The sequence below is a fragment of the Loxodonta africana genome, chromosome 3, assembly GCF_030014295.1.
Source record: "Loxodonta africana isolate mLoxAfr1 chromosome 3, mLoxAfr1.hap2, whole genome shotgun sequence".
Classification (NCBI taxonomy): Eukaryota; Metazoa; Chordata; class Mammalia; order Proboscidea; family Elephantidae; genus Loxodonta; species Loxodonta africana.
The window spans coordinates 72,180,909-72,198,708 of NC_087344.1; the positions used below are offsets into that span (position 1 = coordinate 72,180,909).

General features: G+C 34.8%; 1 protein-coding gene across 3 annotated transcripts in view; it reads left to right on the forward strand.

The window, feature by feature from the left end:
• The window catches only part of AGO3 (argonaute RISC catalytic component 3), a 180,819-nt gene that overhangs the window by 92,635 nt on the left and 70,384 nt on the right, over positions 1-17,800 (forward strand). For all 3 annotated transcript variants that reach the window (XM_023554525.2, XM_010595205.3, XM_023554526.2), the window contains exons 6-9: positions 10,338-10,472; positions 14,887-14,974; positions 15,112-15,259; positions 15,723-15,842. In XM_023554525.2, the coding sequence (XP_023410293.1) occupies positions 10,338-10,472; positions 14,887-14,974; positions 15,112-15,259; positions 15,723-15,842 (491 nt within the window). The remainder of the gene's footprint in view (positions 1-10,337; positions 10,473-14,886; positions 14,975-15,111; positions 15,260-15,722; positions 15,843-17,800) is intronic.

The following is a 17,800-nucleotide window of genomic DNA, read 5'->3' on the forward strand; positions in this document are numbered from 1 at the left end:
AAATACCAGCCTTTCACAAATCCTTTTCAGAAAATAGAGGAGGAAAGGCTTTCAGAACAATTTTATGAGACAAGTATACCTCTGATGGTAACACCTGATAAAGGCATTACCCAAAAAAAAAAAAAAAAAATTACAGACCAGTATTCTTCATGAACATGGATACAAACACCCTTAACAAAATAGTAGCAGATAGAATCCAGCAGTTTATAAAAAGGATGATACATCACGATCAAGAAGTTTTGTCCCATGAATGGTTTAACATTTGAAAAGCAATCAGTGTAATTTACCTCACAGACAGAATAAAGAGAAACATAATCCTGTCAACAGACAGAAAAACCATTGGATACATTTCAGTATTCTCATGATAAAAATTTTCAACAAAATAGCATTAAAAGGAAACATCTTCAACCTGATAAAAGCATTTAGAAAAATGTACCGGCATCATCATACTTAGATGGTGAAAATGCCGTAAGGTCAAGAAAAAGGCAAGGATGCTTGCTTTCACCACTTCTATTCAACATCATGCTGGTGGTCCTAGCCAATGCAGTGAGGCAAGAAAAGAAAAGGCATATATTGTAAAGGAAGAAAATAAAACTCTACTTGCCACCAAATATCCTAAGGAATTTACAAAAAATAATAAGCCCTATTAGAATGAATAGATGAATTAGCAAGGTCTCGGGATACTAGTTCCATATATAAAAATCAGTGCTAACGATATAACAAGAATAAATACCTGCACTCAACAATTGGAAAAATGAGGGGAAAAAAAAAACGTTTATAATAATATCAAAAAACAATATTTAGAAACAAATTTAAAGAGAAATGTGCAAGGCCTCTATAGTGACAGCTGCAAAACTTTACTGAGAAAGTTAAAGATCTGTATAAATAGGTATGCTATAGTTTGGACTAGAAGACTTAAATTGTTAAGATGTCCATTCTCCCCAAATAGATCTCTAGACTCAACACAATCCCAGTAAAAATCTCATCAGGCTTTTTTTGGTATAAGTTGACGAGCTGGTTCTAAAATTTATATGGAAATGTAAGGAACCTAGAATGATCATAAACATTTTGGAGAACAAAGTTCTTATTTCAAGACATACTGTAAAGCTGCAGTAATCAAAGCAGTGTGATATTGGGGTAAAGATAGACATATAAATCAACTTGCAAAATAACTACAGAAATAGACCCGCTCAGGTGATTGATTTATTTTAAACAAAGGGACCAACGTAATTCAGTGGGAAAAGGATAATCTTTTCAATAAATGATGTTGGAACAAATGGATATTTGTATTAAAAAAAAAATAACTCCTACTTCACACCACACAGAAAAATTAATTCAAAGTGTATCACAGAACAAAACATAAAACTAAAAATGGAAATTTTCTAGGAGAAAACAGGAAAAATATTTATGACCTTGGAGTATGCAAAATGTTCTTAGAAAGAAACTTTGTTTAAATTAAAACCTCTTAAAAATACCATTATGAAAATTAAAAGGCAAGCTATATCTGGAAGAAAGCATGTACCTGTGCAAAAGACCTGTATCCAGATTGTACGAAAAACTTACACAACTCAGTAAGAGAGCATGAAGGAAAAAGACTTGAACAGGCACTTGACAAAAGAAGATATGTGAGTGGTCAGTAAGTACTTGAGAAGATACTCCACATCATTGGTAATCCAGAAAATGTAAATTAAAACCACAATGCGATACTATTTCACATCCACAGTGTGCCATGCAGCTAAATTAAAAAGACTGACAACACCAAGTGTTGACAAGGATGTGGAAGAACTGGAAATGGTAGGAGCATAAAACGGTACAAACACTTTGAAGAATAGTTTGGCAGTTTCTTTTAAACATCCGTTCACCAGATGAACCACCCAGTTCTACTGACCAGTCTTTACCCAAGAGAAAGAACTTTTATGTCTACAGAAAGATTTGTACGTGTATGTTTACATATTTATAATAGCTGGAAACAACTCAAATGTCCAACGACAGGTAAATGGAGAAACAAGTTATGTCATTCAAACAATGAAATGCTACTCAGCAATTAAAAAGAACAAACTGCCAATGTATATACAACAGCATGGATAATTCTCAATTACTGAGCTTAATCAAAAAAGCCAGACACAGAATGGTACATATGGTATGATTCCATTTATATGAAGTTCTGGAACTAGTTAATCTGTTACGAAGGAAATCAGGTAAGTTAAGGGAGGAATGATTGCAAAGTACCCATGATTACAAAGTGTCAGGAAAGAACTTTCTCGAATGATGAAACGTCTTAATTTGGGTGGTAATAGTATGACCAGTTGCCGTAGAGTTGACTCCAACCACACGTGTGTCAGAGTGGAACTGTGCTCCGTAGGGTTTTCAGTGCTGACTTTTTGGAAGTAGATGGCCAGACTTTTCTTCTGAGATACCTCAGGCTGGCATGAACTGTCAATCTTTTGGTTAGCAGCTGAGCACATCAACCATTCGTACCATCCAGGGACTCTGGAATAGCATAAATATATAGATTTATCAAAATCATTGAACTTTACACTTAGATGTGTGTATTTTATGCGAGTTAATCCTCAAAATTGTTTTTTTAAAAATGAAATATCACTACACAGCCACCAAAATGGCTAAAATTCAAGATTGACAATATTAACAGTTGGTGAAAACTTGACAAAACAGTGACTTTAATGCGATGGAAGGATCAATTATAAAACCCCTTTAGAAGAGAGTTTGGCATTATCTAAGAAAATTAGAAATACACGTCCCTCATGACAGAACATTTCTACTCTTAGATACAGCCTAATCTATTAGAGAAATTTGTGCATTTATCAAAAGGACATATATAAGAATGTTCATAGCATGATTCATAGTAGCTGAAGAAAGGTAACAATTCAAATGGCCACCAACATTAAAAAAAAAAAAATTGTGTATGACTTCAACAGTGTGTTATGTAGCAATGAAAATGAAGAAACTAGTTACATTTCATTGCTATGGATGAATCAAAAACAGTCTTCAGTGAACGTCTCAAAAAGATTACATGCTTTGTTTTCAGTTGTATCAAATACAAGAATTAGGAAGACTCGTATTTGGAAATGTGTACTTATGTGAATTTATGTGGTAAATCTGTAATGAAAAGGAAATGATTACTGTAAAAGTCAGGATGGGGTTACCTTTACAGGCAAGAGAACATTAGGGTAGGGAAGGGCCTCAGGAGGAGGCTTCTAGGATGCTGGCAGTATTGAGTTCTTGATCTGATTGGTGGTTCCATCTGTTAAGTGGCATATTTACATTTATAGACTTTGGTAAATATATATCTTATTTAAAAAATAGAAAAAATAAAACTATTTTATCAATATATAAATGTTTCCTGAGTACTATGCGTATTCTGGTAGGTGATGCAGGAAATGCAAAGGTGTTTGATGTGGCCTCTAACTAAAGGAGATAAAGGACTCACTGATTATTACCATAAAAAGACATCAGATGATCAGTGCTCTTGATAATTTCTGTTCTTAGAGCTTCTGAGCCATGGAAGTAAGCCTGTAAAATTGAGGCAGGTAATTACCTCTCAGGAGGTAATACATGTACATTAAAGTATAATTGTGGTTTGTTTGTTTTTTTAATTGTGCTTTAGGTGAAAGTTTACTGTGCAAATTAGTTTCTAATTCAGAAATGTAGCACAGATAGTTTTTGTAACAGTGGTTGCAACCCCTGCAACCTGTCAGCACTCTCTCTTCCACCCCAGATTCCCTGTGTCCATTCGTCTAGTTTTACTGACCCTCCCTGCCTTCTTGGTTTTACTTTTGGTCTGGTATACCTGACCGAACTAAGAAGCACATTCCTTACATGTGCTACTGTTTGTTTTATAGGCCTGTCTAATCTTTGGCTGAAAGGTAGGCTTCAGCAGTGGCTTCAGTTCTGGATTAGTATGGGGCTGTAGTCTTGGGGGTTCCTCCAGCCTCTGTCAGACCAGTAAGTTAGGCCTTTTTGTGTGAATTTGAATTTTGTTCTACATTTTTCTCCAGCTCTGTCCAGGACTCTCTATTGTGATCCCTGTCATAGCAGTCCATGGTGGTAGCTGGGCACCATCTAGTTCTTCTGGTGAAGTTCTTCAGGCTGGGGGAGGCTGTGGTTCATATGGTCCATCAGTCCTTTGGACTAGTATTTTCCTTTGGTTTTTTTCCATTCTCTTTGCTCCGGATGGGATGGAACCAAGCTTTTAAGACCCCAGATGCTACTCGCCAAAGTAGGATGTAGAACATTTTCTTTATGAACTTATCCCCTGAGACCATGGTTCCGAGCCCTCATCCCCAGTAACTTTGTCCCTCAGGGTGTATGAATGTGTCTAGGAAGCTTCTGTGACTTTGCCTTAGTCAAGTTGTACTGACTTCCCCCTATATCATGTTGTCTTGTCCTTTCACCAAAGTTAACACTTACCAGCTATCTAGTTAGTAAGTTCCCCTCCCCACCCCTTGTGGTTATGTTCTTACCAGGATCCAAAATTATTCACTGCCCTTTTTTTTATTATTTACTTTAACCTGAATTCTTTTGGTACATGTAGTCCCAGTTATTTTAAACATGACAAAATATTTTCTTTTTCACATCTATTTTTTGCTGCATCGTAACAGAAATTTTTAGTCTTAGCACAGTGAACAGTAAACTTTAGAATCCTAATCTCTTCTTCATGGAACATTCTTCCATACAACATCTTCAAGGAGTTAGCTTACATTGGCAAAAATGGTTTTGCCTAGAATTAAGACCTCACGTTCCAGGCACAAGTAGATACCTTATGTTGAGTCTTCACCCCAATGCTCTGAGAAACAGGTATTTTTCTGATTTTACAGATGAGCATATAGAATTTCAGAGAAGTCATAGCTAGTAAGTATTGGAGCTCAGATTAAAATCTGTGTTTGTATGATTTCCAAGCCCTGTGGTTTTTTCACTCTTCTAACTCTGCTACCCATGAAAAGAAGAAAATAGACCTGGGTTTTTTGGTTTTGTTTTTTTTTTAATGCAACAAATAGTTAATCAGTTAAAAAGAAAAAAATAAAAAGGGATACATTTCTAATAGCAACAAAAAAATTTTATCATTTATAAAAAAATATAACAAAAAATACATGAGATTTTAAAGTATATTACAGAAGTTTAATGAAAACCATTAAAATAACTTTAAATTCAGAGATATCTTGTTCATGAATTGACAGACTATCCCGCTGGTATTCTGGACATTGTCTGTTTTGATAGATTTCTTTCCTTAATTGTATATATGCTATGTAGATACTGGCAATCTAAGTAATTGATAATATTTCATTTTCCTCCAACTCTTCTCATGATATATCTGTACCTTATTTCTCAATTTTATTTATCTGAATTATAGTATCTCCCATTAATTTTAATTGTATGACTATACTACAACTGATCGATGCTGTTGGTTGGATATTTAGGTTGTTTCCATTCTTTTTACTATAATAAGCATTCTTATTTGTGTCTCCATTGGCAGATGTGGGGTTTCTCTAGAATAAATACATAGTTGTGGAATTGCTGGGTTGGAAGTTATCTACATCTTCAGAATTACTAGATATTTGACACCATAAGTGATAATATCAGTTTATATTCCTATCATCTGTGTATGAGAGCTTTCATTTTCCCAGTGGCTTGTTGTCAGTTGATATTACCAGTCTTGAAATTTTTTTGCTAATCTCAGTGAGTATAAAATGGTAGCTCAATATTGTTTTTATATATATTTCTTTTATTACAAATAAAGATAATTAGTGAAATTTCCTATTTTTTACTGTTTAGGTTTTCTCTTCTGTGAAATACCTGCTCTTATCTTTTGCTACTTTTTACTGTCTTCTTGATTTGTAGGAACTGTTTACATATTCTACATATTAACCTTTTGTTGTACATATTGCAGAAGTCTTCTACCAGTCTGTAACTTTTTTTAACTTTGTTTATGGTGCTTTTTTTTTTTTTTAGTTTTTGTGGTTAAATTCTCTCCTACCTCCAAGATCATAGTCTATATTTTCCTCTAAATATTTGCTTTTCTTTTCATATTTAGTTCTCTCTGAATAAGAATTTGTTTTTGTATACAGTATGAGGTAGGCTTTCAAATCTGTTTTGCTGGTCTGTGTGTCTGTTCCTACAGTTTCTTGATTTGAGTAGTGTCTTAGTCTGGGTTCTCTAGAGGAGAAAAACCAGTGAAACATATACAGATACATATGTAGAAAGAGAAATTTACTTCAAGGAAATGGCTCACGCAGTTGTGAGGGGTTGGCAGTTGTGGAGGCTGGCAAGTCCAAATCTGTGGGTCAGACAACAGGCTGAAGATCTCTGCTGGCTCACGTGGTTGCAGGGGCTGAAGAACCCAAAACCTGCAGGTCAGATGATAGGCTAGAGGCCTCTGCTGGCTTACGGGATTTCGGGGGTTGGCAAATCCAAAATTTGAAGGTCAGGCGGCAGGTTAGAGGCTTCTGCAGGGTTACATTCCAAGAACCGGAGGTCAGGCGATAAGAAGGGTACAGGGTTGAGAAAAGAGAGTGAGTTTTGCCAGAACATCCGTTTACAGATGCAGGCCACACCTGCAAGGAAATTCTCCTTCCAACTAATTGGCTGTTCACATCAGATCACAAAATGGAAGGTGTTTACATAGTGTCTGCCAAACCACTGAGAATCATAGCATAGCCAAGTTGACATATAACACTAGCCATCACAAATAGCATTGTAACATATCTTGATGTCTGATAGGGCAGACCTTATTCTTAAAAGTTGTCTTGGCTGTTTTTGTCTCATTGCTCTTTCATGTTAATTTTAGTATCAGCTTCTCAAGTTCCAGGGAGAGAGGGAAGTACTTAAAACCACTGTTGGTATTTTGATTGAAATTGTTTTGAACTTGCAAATTAATTTAGAGATAATTTACATTAATAGAGTATATTATTTTGTATGTTTAGATCTTCTGTAATATCTTCCAATAATAAAGATACTTATTACTTCTATCAGTCTTACACATCCTTTGTTTAGGTTTCATCCCAAGTGCCTTGTAATTTTTGTTGTAATTGTAAATGGTATCTTTTTTAAATTACATTTTAAGTTTGCTGTTGATGTATAAGAATGTAACTTACTTTTGTATGTTGATCTTAAATCCAGCAACCTTGCTGAACTTTCTTATTAATTCTGATAATTTATAGATTTTATTGGATTTTCTATATAGACAGTGATACTGTAAAAAAAAAATTTTTCCCTCTTTCCAATTCTATTATTTCTGTTTACTTGCCTTACTGTGCTAGCGTGGACTTCCTATGAAATGAAATTGTATTTACTGTATATTTTTGGTAGATATATTTATCAGATTACAGAAGTTCCCTTTTAGTCCCAGTACAGTAAGAGCTATATTTGCTATGGTGCTGAATTTTATCAAATGCTTTTTTGTGGCTGTCATCTATGGAGGTGATCTGTGCTTATTTTCTTTAATATGTTAATGTGGTATATTTTATTAATAGATTTTTAAATGTTAAATGTAAACATTTCCTTTTCAATAAAAATTACCTGATTTGTGAAAGGGGAAGAAGGAATAAAACATACAGGTATGTAGATTTGTAAAATGTTAAGAATTCAACAAAGGTATAAAGTAGATCTTTGATCACTGAAATTCACTAATTCAAAGTTGTATTTTTTTTTTATAAGAGCTTTTTATTACTAAAGTTAATATTTGCCTCAAATGGCCACCTGCCTGTAGAGAGGATGGTAAACAGTAAAATATTAGAAGACTAGTGGGATAACCAGTAGGGAAAAATAGTAGAAGAGTGAATTAAAAAGGAGAAATAATTCTAGCATGTTTGTTTAGTAATTGCAGCTCTCTGATATGAAAAACTTTAGTTATGGATGCTAGTGTTATGCCAATCCAGTGAAGAAAATTTACCTGTAGGATTAAAGAAAAAGACAAAATAAGCATGTTATTCACCATATATTTATTTTTCTTATTTACTTTTTAAAAAGTAGCCCAGAACTATTTGTGCTTATTTAAGAACTTAAACAGTATGAACACATAACTTAAATTTGGTATGTATCCTGCCAGCCTTTTTTTTTTTTTTACACACAACTATATTCTACGTTTTCTCAATAGAAGAATATGTTACAGTGTTTACACTTCTAAAGCTACTGTAGATTTGAATAAGATATCCATAATGCTGTTACAATCTTACCAGTCTCCTCTTTTTAATTAGTAAGAAATTGTGGGAATATTTTAAAACCTATTTAGATGAAAGTTTACCAGTGAGTATCAATTCCTCTTAAATTCCGCAAAAATGTATATATCAGGATGTTCATTGAAATTTTTTGTAATATTAAAAAAAAAAGCAAACCAACATAAATATTCATCATTAAGGATATGAAGTACATCCCTGTAATAGGATATCCTGCAGCCATGAAAAAGAATGATATAGTTCCATATTAGCACATATAGCTCTATCTCTAATAACATAACGAAAGAAAAAAAATCAAAGCCCAGATAGTGTTTTTAATGTTTTACTGTTTGTGTTCTTTTTTTAAGAGGAGGAAATATGTATTCACTTAATTATCATGCACCCATACAGTGAAATATAGCACCATTAAAAAGAATGAGGTCTGTGTACTGACATGGAAAGATCTCTAAGATACATCGTTAATTTAAAAAAATAACAATAAAAAGCCATAGAACATTTATCATCTGATTTCTTGTAAAAAAAAGTTGCATGTACATTTTTATCTATGTAAGTGCATATTAAAAGGACAATTATGTATACGTATCTAACTACAAACGATGTTACTTCTTAAAGATACAGGGGGAGGTAGAATTGGAACTAAAGGGAGAGTCTTTGCTCTTTATACCTCTGTTATGTGAATTTTTTACGATGAGACTTCATTCACATATATTTTCGGTAATAAAGAAAACATAATATGTGCTCACTACAAAAATAAGAAAGATAAAAGTAAAAAGAAGAAAATAAAAAATACCCACAGTAAGCCCTACTACTCACACATACTCTGAGATAACCACTGTTAAAGCCTTGATAAATATTTTTCCAGAAGTGAGAGACATTTTATGGAGGACTTTTAATCCTAAACTAAGGAGAGGGAGAAAAAGAACATGATACAAAAACTGTACACTTAGCTGAATAGACTGTGAGCATGTACCAGAAAATGGAGAAAAAGAGCATCATACAAAAAATTTAGACTTAGGTCACAGATGGTCAGCATGTCCAAGGAGAACGAGAGAAAGTGTACCAGAGAAAAAAATTTACACTCAGCCCAACAGAGTAGGCATGTTTTTTGAGTAAAAAAAAAAAAAATGATAGCATGTAGTTTATTGTCCGTTTTGGCTTTATCTTTCATTGTATCCCTAGTGTCTTTATACAGTGCCTAGCACATAAAAGAAGAAGCCCCTGGGTGGCATAAGCAGTTAAGCACTTGGCTACTAACTAAAAGGTTGGTGGTTTAAACCCACCCAAAGGTGCATCGAAAGAAAGGCCTGGTGAGCTGCTTCCAAAAGGTCGCAGCTATGAAGACCGTATGGGGCACAGTTCTACTCTGCCGTACACAGGGTTGCCATGAGTCAGAATCAACTCAATAGCAGCTGATTCGGTTTTGGCTTAGCACATAAAAGCCATCAGTAATTATGTGTTTAAGAAATGAGTGATGGTGATTTACTAACCATTCTGAAGCTATTCCAGCTCCAAAACCCAGGGTGAGGAAAACATGCTGGCTTGCCTGTTAGAAAAGCACCAACTGTAGCTTGATAACATTGGGCACATGTCACTAGTGTTACTACCACGTAGCTTGGATTAGCACCAAAAAAGTACCACTGCCTTCTCAAATGTGTACCAAGACGTGGGAAATTTTCACTAGAATAGGTAAACAGTCTGGGGTGGCATAGAAAGCCTTGTTTAAAAAAGAATACCTGTCCGTCTGATCTGCTAAGGGTCTCTGGCCTTCTTTGTCCTATTACAGACCTTGTCTCATAGGTGGGAACACTTCTTTGAACATGTAGTAGAGAATGGAATGATTTATTTGCCATGATGAGGGAGGTAGATTATAAAAACTGTAGTATTTGGCCTCTCTGTTCTTGTAGCTGTCTTCCAGTCAAACAGATCACATTGAAACTTTGTTTAGTTTTAGAAATTTTACATATATATATATATATATATATACATAACACATACATATGTACATACGTACACACATATGTACTGTGTAATATATATAAAGGGTCATTTTGATTCTATAAATAGTTAATTATCATGGAGCCTAACATGAAGTTCCTGAATTTTTTTTTGGAAAATGTTAATTTTTACTATTTGTGTTTTTCTTCTTAGTTTCTGCCACTGCCTTCTACAAAGCACAACCTGTAATTCAGTTCATGTGTGAAGTTCTTGACATTCATAACATTGATGAGCAACCAAGACCTCTGACTGATTCTCATCGGGTAAAATTCACCAAAGAGATAAAAGGTGAATTAATTAGCATTTGAAACAACTTAACTATAAAAGGCATGGTTATAACAAAGTTTTATTGAAATGTTTCTTTGTAATTAAAATCTATTCATATAATATCACAAGTAAAATACAGACCAGTTATAAAATATTACATTAAATTCATAACTATAACATCTTAGGTAATGTTTAAATGAAAGAAATGCTAAATCCTGGGATTAGTATAATACTAGCTGAATTTCTTGTTAATACTTATCTAGCTGAAGGGATGAGTGTCTCATGGGAAGATGCTTCTGTAATACTGTGGAAAGGGAGAAACTTATCCCCAAACCATTGTTATCCAGAATTAGAATTATTCTTTGAACATAGTCTAATATAGTGACTTCCTTGTTTTTCTGAAATAATAGGTTTGTTTATTTTATCCTTTTGCAAATGTACGGATATGGACCTAGTCTGCTTCATGTGTCATTCTGGAGCTGGAACATGATGTACATTGTAGAGATGACCATTAATCCTGCCTATTTTACTTGGCAGCCAAAGTTTGCACAGTGGTGTTGCATCATATATACGCTTAACTTGCATAGATTCTTCTATCCATGGCCTCTAAAAAAGAATAAGAAGTAGTTGTAATACTGTTCTAGGAGCTGTGTTTGTACATACTTACTCTTTGTATATATGTATGTTTCTCTATACATTTCAATATAGTACATAGCTTTATACCCAAACCCACATATACTGTACTTCATTAGCAATTTAAGGGATTTTTCAAGGATAATTTTATATACAATTCTTGCCTTGTTTATAACTTTGGAACCCAATCGTTATGTATGATACGACTCCACTGTATTTAGTTATTATTTAAACATGAAAAGAAATTGATATTCTCTCTAATCAGAGTGACTAGTATAAATTGTTTATATTGTGTTAGGTTTTAAGTAGCCAGAAGTAATTATGCTGTTTTTAAGATTTTACCTATTTATTGCAGATAATTTTTAGCTTGTGATTTGAATGAAGCATTCAAGTTTGTTCACTGACCATCTTTCAGATTCCCAAAGTCAGTTAGAGTAGCTGGATACATCCTACTTGCTCCAGTAATCATTCATTCTTTGCCATTCCATAACCAGGAGAGAGCTAGTCGTTGTAATAAAACATTAAAAGGAAAGCCCATCCTTCTTTGAAGATAAGCACCGATTTTTCGCCAGTTGCTTAAGTGCCAAAATAAGAAACTTATGCATGTACCTGTTTTGCAACCATACCATTGTCCTTTCATAATCTGTATTAACTGCACAGTTAGCATTATCTGGAGGCGTGCATTACCTGTACCTTTAATATGGGATCATCTAAATGCCATGGTTTCCAGTGGAGTTGCTGCTTAGTTACCACCTCTGATATCATGAAATCACTTATTTTGTGGTAACTATGCAATCAACTCATATCAACACTCTATCACAGAAAATACAAAATGTACAGAACAAGGATTCAACTGCTGCCTGAAGAGCATGGACTCAATCTTAACTTCAACTGCTCAGGGGCCCGAAAAAAGACTAGAAAGCATTATAAAGTTGATGTTATAGTGAAGGTAAAGCCAAGTTTATAGGTTAAATATTTGATTTCTTAAATCCCAAACTTTTTTCTGGTTGGATGGAGGGTTTGGGGAGGGACCTGGGCAGAGAATTATCTGGCCCATTTTTAAAAAATCTTAACTTTTTGCCAACCTCTGGATTTGAGTCTAGTTCTTAGGTGCCTATGGCCCTGGATTTGGAGTAGAAAAATCTGGGTTGGATTTAATTGACAGGTTTTTCCCCTCTTCAAAGTCATGAAGGCTTTTTTAAAGTACATTGTGTATTCCTGTTACAGTAACTTGAGAGAATGCAAGTTATGTGTTCTGTGCTGTATATTTGGGTTTAATTTTTAGCTGGCATGAGAAATTTTATGATAAATTAAATACTAATAGTATGCTGTAATGAACAGATTTTCTTAGTATATTAATGTTATTGCAGTCAGACTTTTTCCTAAATGTTTAATAATAACTTCGGGGATAGTTCCTTTGTCCAGTAGTTAAACAGCAGAAATACTGGGGTAAGTGTATGGTAAAAGTACTATATGTATATAAAAATACAAATTTATTTTTAGCAAAAGCTAATTTAGTAGGCTTTTAGAGCCTTATTAATAATTTTTTTAATTCAAGAGAGGACTTGAAAATAAGTTGTTGAGTGGTGTAAATAACAGAAATTTGTTTTAACATTTTCTGTTGTGTTTTCCCCCTAAATATAATATCTGTTTATTTTGCTTATTTCATCTGTTGGTATTGCCTTCTTATGAGGACTTCCCATGGTAGTGTTTTTATTTTCCCAGGCCTTTATAGTATAGAAGCATAGTAAATTCTCTAACTGATCTGAAATTTTAGTTTTATACACAATTACTAGTGAAAAACTACTTCACTGATTCATTTAGAAATGCTTCTCAAGAAAAATTCTTACAAATCTGGTACAGGGACGTTGTGTCTATTTAATATCTTAATTTGATATAAACAGAAGAAAGTATCCATATGAGTGAATTTTGTGTTTGGTACTGCAGTTAGTAATTAGACAGGAAAATAAGTTATACCGTAGTAGGCTTTCTTAATCTCAACACTATTGACATTTTGGGCTGGATAATTCTTTGTTGGGGGAAACGGGACTATCCTGTGCGTTATAGGATACTTCGCAGTATCCCTGACCTCCACCCAGTAGATGCAAATAGAGTCCCCTAGTCGTGACAATCAAAAACATCTCCAGACATTTTCAAATGTCCCAAGGGGGCAAGATTGCACCCAATTGATAACCAATGCACTATAGGATTCACAAATATAAAAGGGAAATAATACAAAGAGGAGTAACCATAAATTCTGTCAGGGAGCTAAAAGTTATCCTCCACCTACCACTTTTATGTTTCCTCTTTTGGAGTCTAGGCCAAATTTTAGAAATGGGATTGCTGATCTATGACCAGTAACCACCATGTCTGTTAACTCTTCATTAGGTAGCTCTAAGACTGCACCGTCCAGTACTGGCCACATGTAGCTAATTCAATTTAAACTAAAAATAAGTAAAATTATAAATTCAGTCTCTCAGCCACACTAATCAAAATCATGTGCTTAGTAACCGTGTGTTGCTAATGATTACTGTATTAGCACGAATATAGAACATTCTACCATTTCAGAAAATTTTACTGGATAGCACTGCTTAAGGAAATTGATCCCAAAGAATTTGAGCCCATGGTTTAAAGACCATTGCTTCACATTCTAGAGCAGGCCTGGTATCCTCCAACCCCTAGGATCCACAGATAGGCCATAGGGATCCAGGAACACCTACAATCATAGGCTAAATTATGTGTACACCCACTTCTAACTTATCGACATGGTTAGGTTCCAAAGACCAGGTTGTTATGTGAAAATTGGCATTATGCAAAAATGGAGGATGACCACATCAGATCACAAAACGAAGGGTAACAGCATCATTCCGTAACTGCCAAATTACCTCATTACAGAACTGCCAAATTACATCGTTACATAACTCACAAACTACTGAGCATCATGGCCCAGCCAAGTTGACACGTACCCATAATCATCACAGTGTAACTCCCGCATTGCACCTCGGCATTCGTTACTGCCAGATGTACATTGTTAATACACAAAATAGCAGGATAGTAGATTTTTTACTGTTGCTGTAAATGTGAAATAGCAGATGAGGTAGTCTGTAAGTAAGGAGTAGGTGTGTATGTATTTTTCTAAGAGTTTATTGTTTCATTAGCCTCTCAAAGGGGTCCAGTCAGCAGCAAAAGGGTCACTATATTATGCTTCAATTAAATTGTCACTCCAATTCTGTTACAAGGGCCTAGATTTTTTTTCTCCCTTCTTTATAAATCTTTGAAGGACTTCCTTCTTCAGAGTTAACGAAATTCTGATCTTCAACTAGTATGTGATTACTGGCTTTTCAAATGTCACATACTTAGAAGGTTATAGAATATCTTGAGAATTATTGCAACTCCCCTTTCATTTTTCCCACCCTCTCCCAGCATAAATATCTGGATTTATTATAAATAAAATTTTTTATTAATGGAATACTTTGTTTTTTAATATACAGGCTTTGCAAATTTTATCCTATATTTTTAACATATAGAGTCTGATAGAGTAGGGAAAAGGCTTGGAGTTAGGTCTGTCATGATTATAACCATTATTAGGAATGTTATATTGAATCTTACGTTAATATAACATTGTCTATATTACAGATTTTCTATCTCTTCAGAATTTATCTGAGTTTTTGTAGTAGTGAACAGATTTTCCTCTTCAGAATTTATTTGAGTTTTTATAGTAGTTTTTATACAGCTTTATAAGTATTATAAATACTTTTACATGTGACAATTTTATAACCCCAGTTTTTCTTGTTGGGAACAGGTCTGAAGGTTGAAGTGACTCATTGTGGAACAATGAGAAGGAAATACCGTGTTTGTAATGTAACAAGAAGGCCTGCCAGTCATCAAACGTAAGAAAAACTGTGTTTGTCAAAGCAGATATGATGTGAGACAGCTTGCTGTAGTTAGAGAATTAGGAGTTTTGATGGCTTATAATGGGATAAAGTTGATAATAATGTGTGTGTGTCTTTGTTTTTTTTCCCCCCAGCTTTCCTTTACAGTTAGAAAATGGCCAAACTGTGGAGAGAACAGTAGCACAGTACTTCAGAGAAAAGTATACTCTTCAGCTGAAGTACCCGCATCTTCCCTGTTTGCAAGTGGGGCAGGAGCAGAAACATACCTACCTTCCACTAGAGGTAATGCTTTTAGGCTGCTTAATATCCTCTTAACCATCATTCTTCTGGGGTCTTTTATGGCCTATAACCTACCTTACACTCACCTTCCAAAATAAATGTGAGCAAGTGTAAAGTAGGTTACAGGCCATGAAAGATCCCAAACTGTTTTTAGAATTTAATTTACTATAAACTTTCTGTGATGAAAAAATAATGGAAAAAATTCATTTGTCATCTTACCATTCCAGTGTAACCATTATTAGCATTTTGGTTCACTACTTTTCAGTCTTTATATCTAGTGCCCATTTTACATAATTATAATCATACTGTAAAGCAATTTTGTTTACTACTTTTTTACTTAACATCCTATTAAAAATACAAGGTTTAATGATACAGATTTTAAATTTTTATTTCGCATGTAATTGGCACTGAGAGACAGCTAAAAAAAAAAAGATACATCTAGTACACAACTTTTCTTCATTTGTAGGTCTGTAATATTGTCGCAGGGCAACGATGTATCAAGAAGCTAACGGACAATCAGACTTCGACTATGATCAAGGCAACAGCAAGATCTGCGCCAGATAGACAAGAGGAAATTAGCCGACTGGTTAGTGATTAACTCTAGAAATAGGAATTTAAAACACACTAGGGCAAGCTATTAAAGAACCATGTCCTTATTAGACCATACCTAATTATCATTTCATGGACTGTCAGAATTAAAAGGGATAATGGAAATAATCTAGCAGTGTTCTGGGGGTAGGCCTTAATGGGTTCTGTGAGAAGGGTTAGATTCTTCTAATTTACCCCAAGATCTTTAATTACATCCAAAAACAGATTATCTCTGAACTATTGCTTCATTTTAGTCAACTGGAACTTTATCACCTCCCACCTATAAGAAGACAGGAAAAGTCAAGGTATTGTGACTGCTGTAGTGAGAGGTCTTTACACTTAGTCTAGGATTGCTTAGCCCCCCAGCGTTAGACTAGCAACTATACTGGATGCATAAAGAAATAAAAGACGGTTCCAACAAAAAGCCTTTTTTTGTACCTTCTATGCTGTTTCAGGAAACCCTGGTGGTGTAGTGGTTAAGAGCTACGGCTACTAACCAAAAGGTTGGCAGTTCAGACCCACCAGGCACTCCTTGGAAACCGTATGGGGCAGTTCTACTCCGTCCTGTAGGGTCACTACGAGTCGAAATTGACTTAACGACGACAAGTTTTTTATGCTGTTTAACTGTTTCAAATAGAGGGTGAGGAAAGTTACCAATACTACTTTATAAAACTGATGGAATAAGGTAAAATGTAAAATAAAAGGGTACCTGGATCTTATCTCAGTCTCTCTTTGAATACCATGTAAACTGCCAAGCTGAAGAGAAAAAAAGTCTAGATATATGAATATTCTCCAAAACAACTTAAAACACTTAAAAAACAATTTAAAAGAATGTTAGAAATAAGTTGCAGAGCTGATTCTCTGATTTTGTAAACAAATTACAGAAAAATGGCCTTTTATTTTTTCCTTCTACTTTTTGTAAAGAATGAATGAAAGTTATTACATGATATTTAATCAGAAAAACAGTTTGGTTCTCATCCAAGATTTTTCTCTGATTCTACTGTGACAACATTTTAAAAGCTTGCCCCAAACCTTTAAGAGATTACAGACTCTCCCTAGAAATAAACCCAACCAGGTTGTGAAAAATCCAGGAAGCTGGACTATATGAAGAAAAACGCACCATCAGGATTGGAGGAAGACTCATTAACAACCTGCAGTACGCAGATGACACAACCTTGCTTGCCAAAAGTGAAAAAGGCTTGAAACACTTACTGCTGAAAGTCAAAGATTACAGCCTTCAGTGTGGAGTGCACCTCAACATGAAGAAAACAAAACTGGACCAATAAGCAACATCGTGATAAATGGAGAAAAGACTGAAGATTGTCAGGATTTCATTTTACTTGGATCCATAATCAATGCCCATGGAAACAGCGGTCAGGAAATCAAACATGTTGCTTTGGGCAAATCTGCTGCAAAAGACCACTTTAAAGTGTTGAAAAGCAAAGATGTCACTTTGAGGGCTAGGGTGCTCCTGACCCAAGCCATGGCATTTTCAGTCAGCTAATATGCATGCAAAAGCTGAATAATGTATAAGGAAGACCAAAGAAGAACTGATACATTGGAATTATGGTGTTAGCAAAGAATATTGAATATACCATGGACTGCCAGAAGAACAAACAAATCTGTCTTGGAAGAAGTGCAGCCAAAATGCTCCTTAGAAGCAAGGATGGAGAAACTTTATCTCATGTACTTTGGACACATTATCAGGAGGGACCAGTCCTAGGAGAAGGACATTATGCTTGGTAAAGTAGAGGGTCAGTGAAAAAGGAAGATCCTCAACGAAATGGATTGACACCGTGACTGCAGTGGGGGCTCAAGCATAACAATGATTGTGAGGATGGTGCAGGACTGGGCAGTGTTTCATCCTGTTCTACATGGGGTTTCTGTGAGTTGGAACTGACTCAAAAGCACCCAGCAACAGCAACAGGGATATAAAAGACTTATACAAGGAAAACT